The sequence below is a fragment of the Microtus oregoni genome, unplaced genomic scaffold (genome assembly GCF_018167655.1).
Source record: "Microtus oregoni isolate MIOR12 unplaced genomic scaffold, Mior012 000044F_ref0000062, whole genome shotgun sequence".
In the NCBI taxonomy this organism is placed as follows: Eukaryota; Metazoa; Chordata; class Mammalia; order Rodentia; family Cricetidae; genus Microtus; species Microtus oregoni.
In genome coordinates, this window is record NW_024543218.1 from 10,783,645 (window position 1) to 10,806,379 (window position 22,735).

The window sequence follows — 22,735 nt, forward strand, 5'->3', positions numbered from 1 at the left end:
TTCCGATCTGTTTTTTACACATCCTGCATATTCCTGCCCCCCACCTTGCTTTGTTCTCCAAATAGTAATGATGTTTCTCAACTTTGTGCCTTTACCATAGCTGTGGCTTCTACCAGGAGCATCTCTCTGCTCATCACAGGCCTCATTCATGTCACCCACAGCTGGAATGTGACCCCTTAAAAAGATGGTCCTCAATCAACCCAGTCTCAGTAACTCTCTGTCATGTCACCCACAGCTGGAATGTGACCCCTTAAGATGGTCCTCAGTCAGCCCAGTCTCAGCAACTCTCTGCCATATCACCCAGTTTGAAAATTCTGGCCTCCACAGTTGATGCTTGCAGACTCCTCCTCCTCTCCCTCTTCTTCACTATTGATCAGAAATTAAGCAGCCCTGCTTACTTGTTTCCTTATGAATCTCCAGTGTATTTCATGAATAGACTTCCCGTAAATGTTTCCCGGGGGAGTCCATAAACGTTCACGTTTCTCAGCGTGAGATCAGTGGAAGTCTTCAGGAGGAAGACCTTACACCTACGAGGTGTGTAATAACCTCACTAGGACAGGTGCACTCTTCTGTGCCCCAGTCACACCAGGGCAACGACTACCCTTGCACAGAGAACTGGTTCAAGGTGAGAGCTCCTAACAACAGGCATACTGCCTTTGACATTTCGGCTAATTCCTTTATCATTCCTAGGATCAGGTTTTTATTATTTCTTTGCAGGCTTTTCCTTTTCAGAGACTGAAGAGGGATGATGATATAGAGTGGGAAGAACTCAGGGATAACAAAGTCTGACAGGCAGATACCTCTGTCTACCGTGGACTAGTCTCAGGCCCTCTCTAGACTCTCCTGGAGGCCATTTCTTACAGCTGTTCTGATGTTCCCAGTCTGCTGTGGAATGGCACGGACCTCTGTTCCTTGAAGTACTCTCTCATGTCTCTCTGCTTTCCAACTTCTTATCAATTGGGAGCATTTGACTAAGTAGGAGATACAATGGCTGCACGGAGAGCTGGCTGCATGGTTTCACTAGCTCTCGATCCCATGGCCATCGTTATGGAAGTTCACAGAGAACTCTGAGTCATGCCTCTGCTCCATAAGGATATCAAAGGAGGCACCCTTTGCCAAAATACAGGACTCTAGATCTCCTTACACAGTAACAGCAACTCGGCAGCCCCTGAGACTCCTCCTGCAGGAACGTCCTCCACACTCTTTGTAGTGTGTTGAAGGGATCTCCACTGCTTTCCTTTTACTGTTTCCCTGCGGCTTTGGCCATTGTATTTGATTATGTAAAAAAAAAATTCTCCCTTGTTTGCATATGCTGCTGAATATAGTAGGAGAAATTATTGTTTGATGAGTTTATCATTTCAATTACTTTGCATTTCATAAATATTTTACATGTACTTCCCATATTAACCCATCTGTTATTCCCCAAGATAGTAAAATATGCAGATAATCAAAATGCTGTCGTTGTGTGTATGTGTGTGCTTGTATATGTGTGTGTGTGCACATGCATATATGTGTGTGTGCACACACTTGTATTCTTGTGATGAGTCTTTGCCGTTACTCTGATGAACTTCTCGTAAGGTTTTTAATGCTGTAAGATTGGCCCATTTTCTTCAGCGAGCCTAAGCAGACTTCTGTAATCATTCTGTCTGCAAGAAACAATAATCATGCAGGCTTCTTTTAGGTTTTCTGGGGACGTGGGACAAACAGCAGCTGTTGTCTGCTCTAGGCTAAAATGGTACTTTTTGCAACTCAAAGTGAAAACTGAAAATAGTTGGAAGAGACCTTGTAGGTTTCATTATTGATCACAAAAGGACAATTTGCACCCAAGAAAAGACACATTTGACTTCACAGACACGATTAAACATGGATCAGTGCATCCACGCGGCTGCCATGGCTCCCTTTGTGGAATTCAGTTCTTCCTACTGCTCACACACGGGCTGGCCAGGCTTGGGAGGAAATTATGACTTTTTTTCACCTAATGTAACTGGGCGCTTGATCAATTAAACATACTTATTGAATAGATTTTTCTGCATGCCAAGCCTGTTAGTCAACTGAGAATTAATGCCTCACCAAGCTCTGTAGCACATCAGACTTGGCGAAAAATAAACATCTCAGCAGAGCAAACATTTCTGTTTGCTCCCATCCATTCAGTTGTCTTGGTGGTGGTGACCTCAACTAATTTTTCCCAGGATATCTGCTTATTTATGTGTTTTTAAAAATAGTCATGGGATCAAGTTTCTACTGGCTGTCTGTCTCTTTGTATTCTTTTGTCATTAAATCTGTATTTTCGCTTATTCTCTCAATTTTGCTCACCCTCTTTCAGAAGAAGTTCCTTTGGTGACCAAGCTGTGCTGCTGGACACTGGTGTTGCAGTCTTGCTATCAGTCAAGTTTCAAGTGGAAGGCAGAATATTCATTGCTAAGACATTGGAGGTAATTCTAGACCGAATTCTCAGCAAGTATTTACTTTTACTAATTCAAATAGTGATATAAAATCTGTTAATACAGAACAAGGTAAAAATTAAAGATATTATTTTCCAGGTGAGATTTATAATCCAACAGACACTAAGACTTCTTCATTCTGAGAGATGAGTCATGAAGAGAAGATAGATCAGATGTGACTTTTGTTGCTCGTGATCCAATTTAAATTCCCGCTGAGCAGAGATCTCACTTTTGTCTACCTTACTCCATTGTTACCGCATCATGTTTTCAGTCATATTCCTCTACTGTTTCCCCTTCAGAATTACCAAAGCAGATGTTTAGTAAACATCAGGCAAACAAAGGGCTCCTTAACTTTACCCACTTTCCCCCCTCATTAATTCTGCACTCTTCTTATTCACCCCCGAGCTGCCCAGCACTGTTTTCTTTCTTTCCTATCAAAACGTGCATTAAAACTCATTCAAGGATCAGAGGTTCACTCACCATGGGAGTCTATGAGCATGGGGTGTGTGCTCCTGTGCCGAGGGATTAGAATCCGAAGCCGCAACTATCAGACTCTAAAACACTATGCCAGACTCACGCTCTATTCTCAGGCGGAGCTAGTCTTGTTAACGTCACATTCAAATTGTATACAGCCTCTCCACGTTTCATTTGTTTCCATGTCTGTCAGTCTGGTCTGAGCCACCCGCGTCTGGACAACACAGTGGTCTCATTTCACGCTATATGGAAACACAGTATCCCTACTTCAGAACACTCCTGATAGTTTTATTTAAGGTGAATTAGAAGATAAGCTAGTAAAAAAATTGGTTTTTTACTGAGCATCTAAAACAAATTATAGATAATGGTCGATGGCAAACACAGTTTTAAAATTAGCATATTCACATAATTCTGAACATGTCAGTGTTCCTAAAGATGTCTGATACCTCTGGGGTCACATGAACTTGTTTGCCTGGAGTCATCTCTAATAAAATACTGAACACTTTGGTTCAGGGACTCTTTCTGTGCTGCTTCCTGTCCAAAGGTACAACAGAGAAAGGAGGGGAATGCAGGGTAATTTAATTCAAAATACCTGCTTAATATTAAAGGACCACTTACTGAGAGAAAGCGTGCCATTGACATAAACATCTAGGCACTCTAATAATATTCCTTTATTTGTTCCCATCAAATTATATTTTCTGGGATATCATGCCTTGGCTGTGTGCACTGTGGTGCTGTGGACACCTAGTCTATAACGAACGTGACATAAGGTGTTGGACCTCTGTACATGGACTTTGGAGAGGGGATCTGTGACCAGGGCGTCAGAGTAAGATGCTGCTGAGTGTGGAGCTGAAAGGAAAGCTTTTAAGTCATTCATTTTTCAGGTGCTAAGATTCTCATTATTAAATAGGTTGTCCCCCTTTAACTGAGCCATGGTAGAAAACCCAGAGAGGCCAGGCATCTTTAGAGAGTTTGATTCCTGATGTTATTTGCCCAGTTGGTTTAAAGCACCTATGAGATGGGGAGGGCCTTGGCTTTCTCACCTGGAAATGTTTTTAGAATGAATGATCCTTAGCAACCTTTTCAGTTCCAGTCTCTGTGGTCATTTTTTGGTATGGGAGAATTGTCTGTATTCTGTCAATCATGTTATAAATAAACGCTGATTGGCCAGGCAGGAAGTAAAGGCGGGAAAACCAGACAGGAAGTAGAAATGATGTAATGAGAACAGGAGAATTCTGGGAAGGAGGAAGTTGATTCCTCCCACTCTTGCCCAGACCACCGAAGCAGCAGGATGTGATTTGCCCCACTGAAAAAAAGGTACTGAGCCACATGGCTAACACAGATCAAATGGGTTAATCAAGATGTGAGAGTTAGCCAGTGAGAGGATAGAGCTAATGGGCCAATCAGCTTAAATTTATGAAGACCTATGTGTGATTTTCTTTGGGGCTAAACAGTTGTGGGGTACCGGGCGGGACAAAAACCCCAACAAGCAGGCCTGGCTCCCCATGTTACAATTTTTCTTCTAGGATGTTGTAAAGAGATCAGGAGTTAGAAAAGAACAGTTACAAGGCTAATACGGTGACGCCATTAAACAGGAGGAGGAAGCGCTGCAAGTCTCTAGCATGTGTAGGTTTGCCTAAACCACTGCAGACCGTCCTTCCGTCCTCACTGAAGGAGGGTGTGCCAAGCTGGAATGAACGTCTCAGACTGCCGTGGACTTTTCAAGGGGGAAGACAGATTGGCATCCATTGGAATTGATTTGAATTGGATGAATTTTGTATATTTTGCCTGCAAGCAGATGGCTTCACTTTCTGACTGCTCTAGGCTCTTCGTGCATTCTCCACTGATTCATATTTACAAGATGCTTCTGCCTGGGGTGAGGATGCTATCAGTTCAGGGTTTGTTACCAATAACTTGCTGATTTGTCTGGCCAGGCTGTTGCATCGCGTCAACGAGACTTTTTGAATCTACAGTGTAGGCCCACGCTACCATTATTTTTCTAGAGTTGCAATGTAGACAAGAGATGTGGGCATTAAATGATGTATTTAAACTTATAGCATTGCATTCGTATCTCAACAATGGATTGTACTCTGTTTACTAGGGTATTGTCAAAGGTTTAACTATTAGTAAACACAAAATTTTGTTCTCATATGCTTGCTTTCTCTTGCTGCAGCTCTGTAGAAATTTAGGCAATGCCTCTAGAAGACCGTTCACTTGATCTTTTTGTATTATTTATTTTGCTTTGTAACGTAAAAATACTTTGCATTAAAGACTAGTTTCCATTAAGGGAGCAGTTCACACATTATCACAAAGAGAGGCGACTTTCTGAGTAAAATCTGGACTCAGAGAAAATTAATCTACATCTGGGTAGAGTTCCTCTAAGACTCAGATCTGGGCATCATTATTTAGTAGACGTCTCGTGACAGAGTGTAATAATAATGACATTCATACATGTAAATGATCACTTTGAGAAAGACAAATATACACCCCCATGGGACCAAGTCTGAGTATTTAATAGCTGTGTAAGACCAGAGGGCACACTTCATTTCTCACATCTATGCCTATGCCTGCTGATCCTAAACCATTTTAATGCTTGCAGTCCGGCCTCTATAGCTCCCGAGGGCTTTGAGCTGTATCAACTCCCAAATGCGTCTAGCATGTCTCCTTTAACCCTATGTAGCGCCTCTTACATCGCCAGCATATTGTCTCCATTTTCTGTCTTTGGGAACTAGCTCTAAGAATCCCCTTTGCTGCTAAGCAGAGCAAAATAAAGAAGGACGTCTTTCCTTTTTGATCTCCCATGTAGGATGTTTGTTTATGTGACTGGGTGTGGGAGCCGCATTGCAAGGATGAGTTTAGGATGTCAAGATCTCTAAGTTATACTTCCCTTGGGAGGGGCAGTCTATATGAGTGGCCAGCTGATTCTGTTCTCGAAATGACTTCCTTGGAGAGTTCCAGAGGGAGTCAGGGAATCAGCTGTGTAAGCTTGTGGCCAGTGGTATCCTAGCTGCACAGGGATGTGGCCAATGGTATCACGAAGCAAAGCATGGGGGATTGCCACTCTCTGAACCCAGGGTCTGCCTCCACTCTGAAGGTCATGAAGTGAGTGTGCCCTGCACCGCCTAATATGAAACGAAGCCAACAAGTTTGCTTACTGTTGCATTCTCAGAAGCTTCCCGTGGATTACCTCCACTGAAAAACTACGTTTTCTGTTGCAAACCAGATTTTGCCTTTGCCCCAGTTCATAGGAATCAGAATATTTGTGGGTGGAGCCAGGAAATCTCTACTTCAAATTGGTTATTTATATACAAACAATTGAGAGCCATTAGCCAGTGGGTATAATTAATGGAGAGGAGTTAAACTTATTTTTATTCTGATTTCCACTGTATATAATTAAGCAGATACAAAGTGAAGTGTCCTTTCACACATAACAATATCCAGAATATGCTGAGCAGTTAATCCCAGCACTCGGTAGGCAGAGGTAGGCGGATCTCTGTAAGTTCAAGGCTAGCCTGCTCTACAAGAGCTAGTTCCAGGACAGGCTCCAAAGTCACAGAGAAACCCTGCCTCAAAAAGCAAAATAAAACAAAACAGTATCCAAAGTATTTCATGGTGATCAGGTTCCCCAAATCTCTTTCACCATGCCCCTTCTTCATTCTGAATTCTGGGTTTAGTCATCCTTTTCCACCTGTTTATAGCAACTTCATGTAAACCCAGTTTCCTGTTATTAATGGCCTTAGCTTCTGCAAAGAGGCTGACCAAAGCTCCCAAGGGACATGCTGCATCTGCCCCTGTCTCGCCAAGGACCAAAGTAGGAAATAATGCCGCGGCACCATGAAGTCACACGAATCCCTGGAAAGTGTGCAGCCCTGAGTTCATCTAGGATTTGGAGAGTCCAGCATGATTAAAGAGACCACGCGAGAGTCCCTGAGAGCTGGTTTAGGCCCTCCCCTTGAAGATGGGCAGGCTGGGTCCTGTTCTTGAGGAGATTTAGTTCAGGACATCCTGTGTGGGTTTCCCAGCTGGCAGGTTTTGCTGGAACTTTTACCCAGCATGCTCTCTGGAAGCCCACATGGGGAGGCTTCCCACCAGGGTGCTAAGCATAGGTGTGAGACTAGCATGCTTCCTCCAGATCAGCTTGGCCTCAGCTGGAGGATGCTAAGTAAAGCAAAATGAAGCAGATGAACTGCCCACCCAAGGTCTGGCTGAATTCCCGATTCACAAAACCATAGGAGGTGATAAGAGAGTTGCTTTAAATCACTGGGGCTGTGAAGCTCCTCATGCAGAAATAAATAACTAAACGCTAAAGAGAGAGGTAGCTCTGCTTCTTCCAAATCTCACTCTCATTCACGTGTGGTGTTTTTTTCTCTCGTGGAGAAAGTTCAGAATCAGTAGTAGTAACCAGTCAATGGAATACATCACCAGCACAGTGCTTTCTGAGATGACGAAAGTTACACTTGTCCCTTGATATCTGTAAAGTATTGGTCACAGGATCCTCCCCGTTCTGCTTCTCTACCCGTAAGACGGTGTTTGTCTGCTGCATACTCACCTCCCATACAGTCTATATCATCCCCAGATGACTCATCCTTAATACACTGTGCTTAGCTGGTGTTTAGAGGATAGCGACTTGAAAATTAGTTTGCACATACTTAGGCCTTTTCTGCATTTTTCTCCTTAGTGTTTAGTATTTTGATCTACAGTCAGTTGAATTTGGAGATTTAAATTCAGTGACTGCTTGCACTCTAAAACAACAGAGTGCAAGAGGTTTATTGGGGAGGAGGGTAAAAGAGAGAAAGGCCATGTCGAAGTGGGTACATGTGAGAAGAAGACAGATAGACAGGTATTTTGTTAGAACATATTGCTTCATTGATGGGATAAATTAATTAGAGCAATACTGTTGAGGTCTGGGAATACTCCAACAATGTTACATTGGGTAGACATCTACTTTAAAGCACGAATTTGGCCATTTTCAGATTAGCTTACAGAGTCACAGTGGCTCTGGTATAGCCCAAGCAGAATACTTTGTGCGAACAGATATTTTACCATTTCTGAGAACCTCTTCTCAGAATTTGGTCAGATAGAGTCCAGTATTTTTTCCAGATATTTAATAATGCCCACCATGTGTATTAGAACATGCTACTATGTTCTGAGTTACTGAGGTCTGGTTTTTAAAATGTCTGTTACAACTTAAAGACTATGTTATTGTCTTTAAGACCAGCCACGATAAGCTAAATATGGACAGATCACCCAAAGGAACTTCCTTACTTCCAACCATTATCAGCTGCCAGAGTAGGACTCAGCCACCAATAAATTTAATAGAGGTCTGAGTCTCAGTAGTTTACCCTGAAGCAATACCTGGCTGCAGGAAGAACCACAAACTGAGATTACCTGAGCACCACCCAGGAACAGACCATCCAAAGGAAATGCCTAACGTTCCAACTGCTGTAGATAGAATCACCTGCCAGCACACTCACCGGGACACTTCTAGACAAATGTCAGTCAATCAGGGGCCCTAAAACCTCACCCCACCTTTACTACTATAAAAACCCAGCTCTGACTGAGTTGGGGGCTCTCCGTTTATGCCAATCCATTGGACATGCAGAAAGACTGACTTTGCCAACTTGCATAAAATAAAGGCTTTTTGCTTTTACATATGGGACTCGGTCTCCTTGTTGACTTTTGGGAGACTTCATGGATTTGGGTTTAACAGTTACATGTTACAGTCATGCCCACCAGCTTTGAGCTATGGACTCAAGGGAAACCTGTCCTATTTAGTGTAGTGATGCCACTTCTTCCTTATGGCAGTTATTAACCACCTGGCATCATGCACTAGGTGCTTACCAGCCCCAACATGCTTTCTGGGAGGGCAGCACAGTATTCTAATTAGGTATACCAGCTTGACATTCAGAGGTACTGATGCTAAGTTCTGATTCAGATATTTTAAAAATACTGCTTCATTGACTGGGGTAATCATGAACCTGTGATGTCAGATTCCCCTCTGTATGCTGTGAATATGTTTTATTACCACCGGTTAATAAAGAAGCTGCTTCAGCCTATGGCAGGGCAGAATATAGCCAGGCTAGAAGAGGTATACAGAGAGAGTAGGTGGAGTCTGAGAGATGCCATGCTGAGGGAGGCAGACACCAGATCCTTACCAGTAAGCCACAGTCTCGTGCTGATACATAGATTAATAGCAATGGGCTAATTTAAAATGTAAGAGTTAGTTAATAAGAAGCCTGAGCTAATAGGTTAAGCAGTGTTGTAACTAATATAGTGTCTATGTGTTTGTTGTCTGAGCAGTTGGGAAACGAGCGAGCAGTCTCCCTTTACAGCCCTGTTCAGGTTTTTTATCTCAACAGCTGTGAACATTAAATAAGATGTAAATTGCACAGACACATGAAGTATTTAGCACAATGCCCATCATGTAGAAAATATAGGAAAGTTATAGTTTCTGTGCATCACATTATTTTTTTTATCACCAGTTTTTTTATTGTCTGAACTTGCTAGTTATAACCATTTTATTTAGTCAAGAAATGAACAGATTTGTTTGGTTTGAAAATAAGCATGTTTCTCTATTTTATGGGCTTTACTTCACCAATGGGAAACCTCAGTTTTTGGTAGGAAGTGTGTGGGTCCCTGAGGCACAGCAGCTCAGGTCTAAGGAGATAAGGGTAGAGGTGCACCCCAGAACACGTGTGCTCCCTCTTTGTAACTCTCCCTCTGGTGGAGAAAAGGCGACCCTGTTACATTCTATTCTTGTTGGAGAAACTGAGGCACTAATGTAATAGCTCACCCTATGACGCTGAGCTATTTTGAAATCTCCTTTCTAATGGGTTGGAGGCAAATTTGTGAGGAGTCATTTGTTTCTGTCATTCCTGGACTTCCCTCCCCCTGTGGCTCCATCCTCTTCTCTCTTACCCAGTGAATTTCCCCTATTTTGAACGACAGATTAATTGGAAATAATTTAAAAAGCTGTCTGTTTCGGATACACTTGTGCTTTAGGAACCTTGGGTTATGTGTTTTGGAGTGACTGTTTCAGCCACCATCTTAGGTACAAAATTCCCAGTAGAGCAAAGAATGGTGATCCGGGGAGCCATCCTAGAACCCTGTTCACACAATTGCTTTCAGGGAGAAATCACCGTGCCATGGAGTCAGGAAGATCTTTTCTAGCACTTTCCAAAGTCTGGTCATGGGACGTTAGTTGTACTTTACTGTGCTTACATACAAACGAACAAACAAGTGTCCTTATTGAGAAGATTCTCCAAAATTTAGTTCCAATGTCTCTCCAATTCTTACCTTCCCATGTTAAATAAAAGTGGTTGAACTTTTGGAAAGGGTGGTATCTGCTGGTATTCTTTCCCCCTGGTAGCATCTCCCCCTGGTAGCATCTCCACTGGTAGCATCCCACCCCAGGTAGCATCCCGCCCCAGGTAGCATCTCCCCCTGGTAAGCATCTCCCCTTGGTGAGCATATCCCCCCTGGTAGCATCTCCTCCTGGTGAGCATCTCCTTTTGGTGAGTATCCCCCCTGGTAACATCTCCCCCTGGTGAGCATCTCCCCTTGGTGAGCATTTCCCCCTGGTAGCATCCCACCCCAGGTAGCATCTCGCCCCAGGTAGCATCTCCCCCTGGTGAGCATCTCCCCTTGGTGAGCATCTCCCCACTGGTAGCATCTACCCCTGGTGAGCATCTCCCCTTGGTGAGCATATCCCCCCTGGTAGCATCTCCTCCTGGTGAGCATCTCCCCTTGGTGAGTATCCCCCCTGGTAACATCTCCCCCTGGTGAGCATCTCCCCTTGGTGAGCATTTCCCCCTGGTAGCATCCCACCCCAGGTAGCATCTCGCCCCAGGTAACATCTCCCCCTAGTGAGGATCTCCCCCTGGTGAACATCTCTCCCTGGTGAGGATCTCCCCCTGATGAGCATCTCCCCTTGGTGAGCATCCACCCCTGATGAGCATCTCCCCCTGATGAGCATCCCTCCTTGCACTTTTCATGAAGCATTTTCAATATGTCTGTGACTCTGAATATTCTGTATAGAACACTGCTCTCTAGTCAATGAGTAAAGTGAGGCCAGAGCAACTCACTGATTCTCCCATGGCAACCCAGGGGACTATTGCAAAAAGACTAGAAGGCTGGTCCTATAGTTACACAATCTGATCAATTACAGTTAATTGAATAGGTTGCATGTCTTTCTTCCATAACAGACACTATCTAGCAACCAAACAGAATGCTGAGTCTTCTGCTTCTTACTGTATCCTTAGCACATAGTTCAGTCTGATACACATCCTAACTTAATATTCATGTTAGAACTTATTAACACTGATCTGAGATTCACTATAGGGACAGGCACGCTTTGTTGGGCCCTGCTGTCCTGGCTCCCCATGTGAGGCTGTTTGCGAATGAATTAGTGTGTGGTTCCATACTTACACTGAGAATACGTGGTGGCAGTTCCGCTAACACTGAACCTGTTGAGGTGAAGCCTGTGCGTGACCACATTCTTCTGGGGTTGGAACAGGACAATGTGTACCTTGGGGGCAAACAAACAGCCCAAGACCACGAAACCGCTCAGGCTAACGGAGATGCACATAGTTGTCGTCTGCACCTGTAAGAAAGGTTGGCTCAATGAATGTCCAACTATAAATCCCATCATGAAGTCAACTAAAGAGAACACTGAGACAAGGCCAAGTTAGAAAACGAGAATCGTTCATTAACTCTGTTCTTCTCATAGCTAAGTTTATGTGCTAATTATATAGGATCTTCTGTGTTTGGAATATTCATGAAAACATTGTTTAGGATTTCAAAGCAAGCATCATTTGTGTGGGTTGATTCTGACTGCTTGCCAAGACTTCACATGGATTTCCTGATTTTCTTTACATTTGTATGATGATATTTATGCGGAGCTGGTGAAGTCAGAATCGTAAATAGCAAAACACAGATATTCAGTGATGAGAGTACTAGATCGCAGGCGGTTATCACCAATGAACATGGCTCATTCAAAGTTCACTTGTCCAGTTCCTTCAATAAGTCACATGATTAAAAGTTGGTGTTTAATATACAGCTCTCTGTTTTCTTTTACACCACCAGTTCCTATGGCCCTGACTTTATCTTCAGACTTACAGCAGCATTTGACATCAGTAATCATTTCCTAATTTTGACTTCCAAGACATATCCCTCCCTAGAAGGGGTGTTTGCTCCTGGTTTTAATGACCTCTTCTATCTGAACTTTAAGATCTGGAGTGTCTCAGACCTCAGGTTTTTGATATCTCCCCTTCATCGTTAAGTTTACATGACTTAGATACGTGCTATATTGTTTATATCCAGATATTTACTAGTGTAGACCTATCCTGAATGCTTTTGTATTTACATACTCAACTGCCACAATCACACATTATGCTGAATATTTAGTAGAAAAGAAGGAAGTTCATATCACCAAGCTTGACCTCCTTTCCTAATTGTTTCAGTCTGAGTAACAGCGGATGCTTAAAAACCTTGGGAGTTATCTTTGCTTTTTCCACTGTCCTTAAACTCACTCTTCCAATCCATGAACATGTTCTGTCCAAGATAATCCTGTGTAGATCTCATGTTTCTACTTAGCTTGTAAGCAAAGGCTCTAACTACCTCTGTTCTGAGCTTTAGACGAAGGAGTCTACTCCTAGTGCAGCGACCATTGTTCCTCTGTGTGAGAAGTGAGACTCGGAAACTCTGTTGAATGTTCAGTCTGGCTATGGCTGTTATTGCTGTTGGCGTCAATCACAGTCTTTTCTGGAAGTTTTGCAATGACACTGCTGTGGTAACTGGGTATGTAATATGTACAATAAAATCTCAGACACTGTGGTCTTTGACAGTTTGGGCAGCAAGGACGCAGTTCTAACTCATATAGGCTTTTTAAGGAAGGAAGTCTAAGGGTCTCAAGGGCCAAAGAAACTCTATAAAAATCAATAACACATATGTTGGCACAATTGTGTGGTCAGTCTGACATACTCAAACGGGACTCTACTCATTGCCTGTTAAGTGGAGGATCTGTAGGGAGACTGAATGTTGGGTTATAGAGAAGGGTTCAACGAGAAGCTAGCATGGCACTCTAATTATTTCTGAATCTTTCTGGGATGGGGGAGGGTGCATTTCTTCACAGCAGGAGTCAAGTCCATGTGAAACTAACAACTTAATATTGAATTTATTCTGATTGGGCAGAAAGTTCTATTTCTTTGAACACAGAAGTTGTGAAGGTTTGAACCTCACTAATCAGGAGAAGAGAGACCTTCAGAAAAGGCAAAGGTGGATGGGTCATCTGAACTTGTCCTATGTCCTCGAGAAGCAGAGCATACAGGACATATAGTTCCATATGTACAAAGCACATGGTACTTGTGGGTCCAGGGCCCTTGGTACCTGTGGGTCCAGGGCCCTTGGTACTTGTTACAGAAGGAAAGCCACAGTGGGCTCTCTCAAGGCTTATCACTTTAGAGGTAACTTTTCAAATGGATAAAAGTTTCAGTTTTGCAGTGGAATTTGGATGTGTAAAGAAGCTTTTGTCTACTTGACTACATTTCCCCAGGATGGAAAAACTCTAGGATATCCGCAGACAAGGCACTTATCGGCATTTGTACTCTTACCTGGGTTAGACTTATTCTTTCTTCTTTTGTCTTTCGTTTATTTTTTATTTTAAAAAACGATCTATTTATTATTCTTTGCCAGTTTAATCCATGTACACAATAAGTATTTGGTTTTCCTCTGGTGTGTTCCTTGTCCTGTTTGCCCTTGTTCTTCTACTGAACCTTTACACACATGTCTTCCTAGTTTCACGCCCTTTTGGTGTGTGAGCCACTTCGTTTAGACGGAGTAGCCCGCTTAGACTATTTACTAGAATAGGAACAACTTAGCAGTGGTTGCACCAGTGAAGAAAGCAACAAGTCATCTTCCCACAGCCATTAGCTGTCAGTAGTCCCTCAGGGGGTGGAGCCTCATGAGGTTCTCTCCCACACAAGAAGAAAGGGTGATGGGCTGGTCCTGTGCAGGTCAGCTGTGCAGACAACCCCAGCTGCAGTGAGTTTGTGGGGGCACTTGTTGGGTTATGTCCACAAGACAGTGCTTTCTAGCTGTATTCCTCACAGTCTGAATCTTAAATATACTCTTATTCTCTTCCACAGTGTTGGCTGAGCCTTGTTGTGTGTGTGTGTGTGTGTGTGTGTGTGTGTGTGTGTGTGTGGTACAGATGTCCTATTTAGACCCCAGCACTCCACACGGTTACTTATTCTCTCCACTCTGTTCAGTTGTGAGTCTCTGTATCCACTGCCACCCACTGAAACAAAAGCAGAATCTCTGATGCCGTCTGAGAGCTACACTAATCCACAGGTATACGGAGAAGTGTTCAGAGGTAGGTTGACACTACATCCATTTACCAAAGAATAGTGGTAAATCACCTGGAGACCTGTGATCTCCTCAGCCGTGCATTCTTAGCCAGGTTTTCAGTACCGGTTGTGAGTTCCCTCTTGTGGGGTGGGCCTCTGAATAGAGGTATCCTATATGGAAGGCAATGCTCCTGGAACCTATAGGTTATTAAACCAAAATCCAAATGACAGTTGTGGGATGACTATCTCCCTCTGAGCTGCCAGTCGGGGACGTCTCAGAAATGACAATACACGTTATTGATATTGCTCTTGGCTGTTCACCAGAACTTGCTAAGACCCTATTGCTAAAGACAGGGCATAGAGTAAGCAAGCCAGAAGTGCCCTAGACGCTACATTCCTGCTGGCTAGCTTTCACTACTCCTGACGCTGCTCTGCAGGCTGCAGGAAGAGAGACGTTACCAACAGTCTTACTCAGCTGTGAAGCCGGAAAGCTACAATACTCTCTTTTTCTTTCTTTAATGCGGGGCATCACCATGAAGGTTAGATTCCCTAGACCCCACTCTCATCCTGTCTCAGCCTCCCTGGTGTTAGGATTACAGCCATGTACCACCATGTCTGACCAAATTGAACATACAGGTGCCCCCCCCCCCCCCCCCCCACAAATCAGACCTTAAGTTGAGCTGCAAGTGGCTTCTTATTGGCACAGGGCTGCACCTCCCCTCCACAGTGCCTGCTTTCTGTACGCTCTCTGTTATGATTTTAGCCGCTTTAGGAGAAACACACTGAAGGTGAGGGACAAGTTCTTTCCATCCTTCAGGGTGGTCGAAGTCTACCTGCACCAGACACTGGAGAATTCAAGAGAGGCAGATATTCTAATTTGTACGTCATGCTGACCCAAATCATCCTCTTACCTAGTGTTTTCACTGGGGAGGTAGGGCTGGGACAAAGGTAAGACACATATTTTAGATGAAAATTGGATGGGGACGCTGATAACTCAGCAATTAAGAGAAATTACATTATAATGCTATATTTTTTAAATTTTACACATATATATATATGGTATGAGTGTTCTGTCTACACGTATGCCTCCATGCCCAAAGAGGGCATCAGATCCCATTACAGATGTTTGTGAGCTGAGAATTGAACTCAGGACCTCTGGAAGAGCAGTCAGTGCTCTTAACCACGGAGCCATCTCTCTGGTCCTTATTGCTTTATTTTTAAAATCAGAAATAATGCTAACATTTGTGATGAGCACAAGAATTAAACTGGAATGGGTTCATTAACAGTGCTGTGCTTTGGTATATACAATCAAGTCAGGAAAGGTGGGCCCGTCTCAATCATGGCAAATTCAGGTGACCCTGAGTCCAGTTTGCATTGAGTTCTAGAAAGTGGAACCTGGGGGTCCTACAGAGATGTTGACCCTACTTGCTGCCGTGATTGTGAAAAAGTCCTTTGCGTCTGAACCAGTAGTTACATGGACTCTGCCTTGTCCCTGGTACTGTGGCAGGTTACTGTGTCTACTTCTAACCCTCTCAAATATTAACACTTGGATGCAGCTCTCACAGCCTCTGTCCTACCAAGCAAGCTAACCACTCCATAATTTCAGTCACCAAAAAAAAAAAAAAAAAAAAAAAAATCTTCCAATTGTTTCCTTTTCTATAGAAAATAAAATTTATATTCTTTTCTACATTCTACAAAGTCCTACATGGTTTAGCTCCCAGCCAACCTCTTAGATCAAATAACTCTTGCATTTATGTATTAAACTGTAGCTGTCCATGCCTTTCTACCTAACACATTTCTGCATGACAGTGCTGGTGTTGGTGGTTTCTTCTGGCTGGCTTGTAGAATTTGGGGGCTTGGCTGCTTCTCATTCTACAGTATGTTGCGGGAGCTCCTTCAGCTTTTTCGGCCAATAGCCGCTGAGATACCAGCCCATTGGGGCGTGGTCTCTCTCTCTTTAAAAAAAATGTGGCCACTTTTCTCTGCACTCTCTCTCTGGCTTCGGGCTCCCCTTCCAGCGATTAGGTGCCCTTCCTGATTGTGCAGAGGGTTGTTGTCTGGGACCGTGATCTGTAAGTTTTTCCCCCTTAAATAAATAACCATTCTATTAATCATAGTTCCAAACTGGTGTGGGATTGTTTGTGACTTACGCCTTCAACAGTAGACATTGTGCAATGGGCACCAACAAAATTGGCTGACAGTTCTTTAAAAATAATTGATGATTTGCTATATTTACTTAAATTTCAAGATTATCAACCTGGGCATATTTGGATTTTATTGTATTTGAACTTTATCGGAATTCCAGGGTCACATCTGCAGTCCCCACCTTGTCTTTTCACAGTTAGCCTGTTCATATTTACTGTTGACTTCTGTAGTGCGGTGAAATTTCTGGTATCTCCAGCGATTCTATCTAGTTAGTACTCTACCATATTGCTATCATACAAGGGCCAAACTCAAGTTTTGGTGCATGAGAAACAAATGCTAACTTCTCTAGTAAGATCAAAATTTTGGTAACATTTTCTGCTTTATTTTAAGTCAGCTTTTTTGAGTATGAGAAGTTGAAACTCAACATGGTTATCATCCCACTGGTTCCTGATACTCTAAACCAGGTTCACTAATGACAATACAGTAACAACATTAAAAAGTCAGCTGCCCAACCAGGCGGTGGGCACTTTTAATCCCAGCACTTGGGAGGCAGAGGTGGGCAGAACTCTGTGAGTTCGAGGCCAGCCTGGTCTACAAGAGTTAGTTCCAGGACAGACTCCAAAGATACAAGGAAACCCTGTCTTAAAAAGCCAAAGGAAAAAAAAATCAGTTGTCGATGCTGATCTATGGGGTGAGTGTATATATAAGGACAACAGCTAGGGATAGGGGCTTTAAAAATATTTGTAATACTTCTCTGTTTTATTCTGAAATTCTGAATGTTCAAACTCTTTTTTTTCAAATATTTTTCTTTAATTTTGCTTTTTAAATTGTGATACTACTTCTCTTAAAGATTTTTAAAATTTTAAAATGAATAAATACATGCTTAAATATCTTAGCATTAAAAAAACCTGACAATTACTCTAACATTGAACTTAAGTTCCCTTTTGTACTGATTATTATTGTATGCAGTCCATAAGTTTCATGCATATAGTTGAGAATAATTTGAACTCGAGACGGTAGCCTTTGTCAGAATCTTGGTTTTTTTCTTCCTTTAAAAAATCATTTTATTTGGTAGAAATTACACATAAATATATATATATATATCTTAAAGCAAATGATATATGTATTTTAAAACTTGAATTAATTTTCACATAGCATATTAAGATTAATAATGGTATGTATATGTCCATAACATGTGTTGAAATATGAAAGCATTATAGAATGATAAATTAATAAGCACATGTTGCCGCTTACCTGCTTGTGTGGAGAACAAATAAAAAATACCTTTTTATACCCTCAAGATTGTAATCTATTTCTATTAATAATACATACCATGATGTGCCATAAAACACCTTTAAGGTGTTTGCTTGCTTGCTTACTTATTTGGTTTTTCCATGCCTGAGGTTTGGGATTTGCTGTGTCTTCCTTCTGAGATGTGGTTTCCTAGATTTGGGGCAATGTTGTAATTACTGGTAAACAGAAGATTCGGAAATGCTCTTTACTACTTCCTTTTGTAAAATCATGGTACAACAAGGAAACAGGCCTATGAAAAACTAATTTATGATGACTTAGAAAATAGAATAAAAACCAATGGTGGGAAGAGGGAGTAAATCATTTATTTATTTATTTATTTATTTATTTATTTTGTATACAATATTCTGTCTGTGTATATACCTGCAGGCCAGAAGAGGGTACCAGACCCCATTCCAGATGGCTGTGAGCCACCATGTGGTGGCTGGGAATTGAACTCAGGACCTTTGGAAGAGCAGGCAATGCTCTTAACCTCTGAGCCATCTCTCCAGCCCCAAGGAAGTAAATCTTATGACTCATGGAAGACACTAGAGTTAGAATTACTACAGCAAAATTAACTTATCAATGGCTCAACAACTTGTGAAATTATGATGGGAAGATGACATCAGCCCCACAAGAGATGGTAATTATATGGCAGTCCATAAATTTGAACTCTATGAATAATGACTTAATTAGGTTATGCATACGCGTGTAATAAAGGTTTTAGCAGTTCAACAGTACATAGACACTCATAATTATACATGGTATATTTGTATACATAACTAAAGGCTTAGAAAGTGCACAATAGACTGTATTTTAATCAATCGCAGGGAAGTTCTAAAGCATGAATAAAAGTTTTAGATCTCTGTTCTGATCTTGACTTAATGTTACAGTGATACTTTAGTTTATACATGCATCTATTATATACAGCCTCTTGTGTCTAATTTCAAGTATTCTCATTAGGGTTTTAGTGATTAAGTATCATTCTCTTGTCAATTGCCTTTTAAATTTAATTAAGACACTTTTATGTGTATGTATTATGTTTTATTCCTCACTAGATTATAAACTACTTGAATGGCCCTCCAGTTATATCTATCTTTCCCTCTGTGCCTGGCAGAGTGCTCTGAGCAAACTAAGCACTAATTAAATGTCTTAAAGCATAGAGAATTAATTTTCTCATATCATATTGAAGTTAATCATGGCATTTGTAATTATTTGATTCTTTCTTGAGATGAAATAAAAGGAATCTACCCTAACTCCTACCCAGCAAAGCATTGCTAAGTTAAAAGAACAAAGGAAAGCTCAGTCCGGTGCTCCAATGTGGGTCTCTGTCTCTTTCTCCATCCAATGCCAGATGAAGATTCTATGGTGATATTCAAGATATTCATCAGTGTGGCTATAGGATAGGGCCATATCAGGCTCCCTCTCCTCAGCTGCCCAAGGAACAAGCTGGGGACATCTCCTTGGACACCTGGTAACCTCTCTAGAGTCAAGTCTCTTGCCAACCTTAAAATGGCTCACTTAATTAAGATATATACTTCCCTGCTCCCATATCCATCCTTCCTCCATCCCAACCGTCCCATTCCCCCAAGCTCTCCCCATCCTCCCCTTCTGCCTACTCTCTCCCCATCTCCCCTTATCCCCACCCCACCCCCACCCCCAAGCTCCCAATTTTTGTCTGGCAATCTTGTCTACTTCCAATATCCGGGAGGATAACTATGTTTTTCTTTGGGTTCACTTTCTTATTTAGCTTCTCTAGGATCAAAAATTATAAGCTCAATGAGCTCCCAAGGTCCAAATGAGGAGCAGAAGGAGGGAGAACATGAGCAAGGAAGTCAGGATCGCGAGGGGTGTGCCTACCCACTGAGACAGTGGGACTGATCTAATGGGAGCTCACCAAGGCCAGCTGGACTGGGACTGATGATCAAACTGGACTCTGAATGTGGCTGACAATGAGTGCTGACTGAGAAGCCAAGGACAATGGCACTGGGTTTTGATTCTGCTGCGTGTACTGGCTTTGTGGGAACCTAGTGTGTTTGGATGCTCACCTTCCCAGACCTGGATGGAGGCGGGAGGACCTTGGACTTCCCACAGGGCAGGGAACCCTGACAGCTCTTTGGACTGGAGAGGAAGGAGGAGGGGAAGTGGGGGGAGGGGGAGGGAAAAGGGAGGAGGGGACGAGGTGGAAATTTTTTTATTTGTTTTTCTTTTTATTTTTTTTATTAATTATTTATTAAAGATTTCTGCCTCCTCCCCGCCACCGCCTCCCATTTCCCTCCCCCTCCCCTGGTCAAGTCCCTCTCCCTCATCAGTCCAAAGAGCAATCAGGGTTTCCTGCCCTGTGGGTAGTCCAAGGACCACCCACCTCCATCCAGGTCTAGTAAGGTGAGCATCCAAACTGCCTGGGCTCCCACAAAGCCAGTACGTGCAGTAGGATCAAAAACCCATTGCCATTGTTCTTGAGTTCTCGGTAGCCAGACCTGGAAACAACCTAGATGCCCTTCAATGGAAGAATGGATGAAGAAAGTATGGAATATATACATATTAGAGTACTACTCAGCAGTAAAAAACAATGACTTCTTGAATTTTGCATACAAATGGACGGAAATAGAAAACACTATCCTGAGTGAGGTAAGCCAGACCCAAAAAGAGGAACATGGGATGTTCTCACTCATATTTGGTTTCTAGCCATAAATAAAGGACATTGAGCCTATAATTAGTGATCCTAGAGAAGCAAAATAAGAAGGTGAACCCAAAGAAAAACATATAGGCATCCTCCTGAATATTAATCTTCATCAGGCGATGAAAGGAGACTGAGACAGAGACACACATTGGAGCACCGGACAGAAATCTCAAGGTCCAAATCAGGAGCAGAAGGAGAGAGAGCACGAGCAAGGAACTCAGGACCGCAAGGAGTGCACCCACACACTGAGACAATGGGAATGTTCTATTGGGAACTCACCAAGGCCAGCTGGCCCGGGTCTGAAAAAGCATGGGATAAAACCGGACTCGCTGAACATAGCAGACAAGGAGGTGGAAATTTTTAAGAATAATAAAAAAAAAGAACAAAGAAAAGAAGAAAGTCAAATTAAGGAAAAGATAGAAGCAGTCAAAGACTTACTCTGTAGTCGCTCGATGTCACATAAAATATTGGGAGGAAGGCCAACCAGATGATGCAGGTGGTGTACATGGTGAAGCCTATGAACTTGGCTTCATTGAAGTTTTCAGGACATTTCCTTGTTTTGAAAGCATAGACAGTGCATAGGATCACCAGGACCACATCGTAGGTCAGAGAGATCAACATGCTGGAATCTTTGACATTGCATTTTAGGATGACTGTCTCCCGCTTCTCTGGAAGGGTGTATCTTCTGGTGCCTGGAGTCTCCAAGATAAGCCACACAGACACCATCACAATCTGCACCAGGATCAAACCCAGGCAGATAAAAACCTGAGAACTGGGACTGATGAATTTTGGCCTCTGGGCGCCGTTCTTGACACCATCGAAGATGCGAGCAATGCAGTTTGTTTTGGTCAGCAGAGCCGAATAACAGATGGCGAAGGAGGTCCCAAGCCCAAGCCGGCGCAATGCGCAGATAACAGGTGATGGTTTAGCAATGAAGAAGAATGTCATACCATAGGACAGGCTCACTCCAAACAACAGGATGTAGCAGAGTTCTCGGCCTGATGCTTTGACCAAGGGTGTATTGTTGTGCTTGATAAACACAGTTATAACTATGCAAGTGCACATGAAACCCAGGCAGGCAATGGTGACTGGGCCTATTGCCCAGGCGTCCTCCCACTTGATGTAATCCTCTGGAAGATTGTAGCATCCAGAGAGGTCAGCCGTTGGCCACTGGCCAGGCCCACAATCCATACAGGTGAACTCATCGATTAGGTATTCGTAGGGCTCGCAAGGGATGCAGATCCAGCAGCAGACGTCCCCTGGCTGCATATTCTTCATTTCGTTGGGGGCACAGGGGTCGCTGCACTGGGAAGTGGGGATTGAGTTTCGGGACCAGTGGATAGAGTCTACGTCTAGAAATAAAGTTTCTGCCCAGTGGCCAACCTTCAAGTAGGAATACTTTCCATTCACGTTCTGGAAGTTGAACACATTGTATCTTCCCATCCCGTCTCCGAAAGTGTCAAACTTCACAATGCTGTCTGCTCCTTTATTTGGGTTGAATGGAGCTTTGATACATAGAATGAAGACAAGAAAAGAACACTTGTTTAGGTGTCTCCTATGTCATTAGTCAATTCCTTTTGCCATACACTCAGCAGAACTGAAGGAGCAGGGACTAGCGTTACCCAGGCTGACACACTTTGTTACTTACCATCGAAAGCCACACATCAAAAGCTTAAAGCTTCCAGAGTGCTTATGCATTCATAAGGTTACTCACTTAGGATTGCCGCGTGTCTAACGGGTGCCAAGTGCCAGTGATAATAATGAACATCACACAGCGCCACTTCACAGGAGCATGCGACGTTGTACTCTGTGATGGGAAGTGCTATTTGCTTGAAATCTTTGTAACGGGAATCTGGCAGAACTTCATGTCTCGTTTCATACTTGTTTATACAACCACTAAATTTTTTACCATCTTATTTATATTCATGACAACATAAAATTAATAGCAAAAATTCTCTCCTTGAAATGAGATCGCAATATAAATATATAACACATGCATTTAAACATTTCTGATGATTAGTATAGGAAAAAATTGAAATGTATTTGTAGTCATTCTGAAGTTCTTGGCATATAGTCTTGCTGTGTAGCCCAGGCTAGCTTTAAATTCACAGCAGTTCTCTTACCTCAGCATCTTGAATGCTGGGGTTACAAAGATGTGCTGTCCACTTTGTTAGCTATCTTGTGCACACAACAGTATGCAGGACATTTGCAAGTGAGCTTTACTGCCAGTGTAGAGGGTGGGACGATCTCAAACAATGAGATGTTCTCGATCCTGTCCCTTTGCTACACCTTTGGGAAGACCTGGAGAGCAGCTGGTCTGAACACCCAAGCTTCTTTTTTCTCAACTGTCACTGACC

The 22,735-nt window shown here is 42.8% G+C and overlaps 1 protein-coding gene across 1 annotated transcript in view; it reads right to left on the reverse strand.

Moving 5' to 3' along the window:
- The window catches only part of LOC121434795 (metabotropic glutamate receptor 3), a 212,472-nt gene that overhangs the window by 5,680 nt on the left and 184,057 nt on the right, over positions 1 to 22,735 (reverse strand). Inside the window, exons 4-5 of the mRNA XM_041633767.1 lie at positions 20,817 to 21,883; positions 11,343 to 11,517 (exon numbers count right to left, since the gene is read on the reverse strand). Of these exons, the coding sequence (XP_041489701.1) occupies positions 11,343 to 11,517; positions 20,817 to 21,883 (1,242 nt within the window). The remainder of the gene's footprint in view (positions 1 to 11,342; positions 11,518 to 20,816; positions 21,884 to 22,735) is intronic.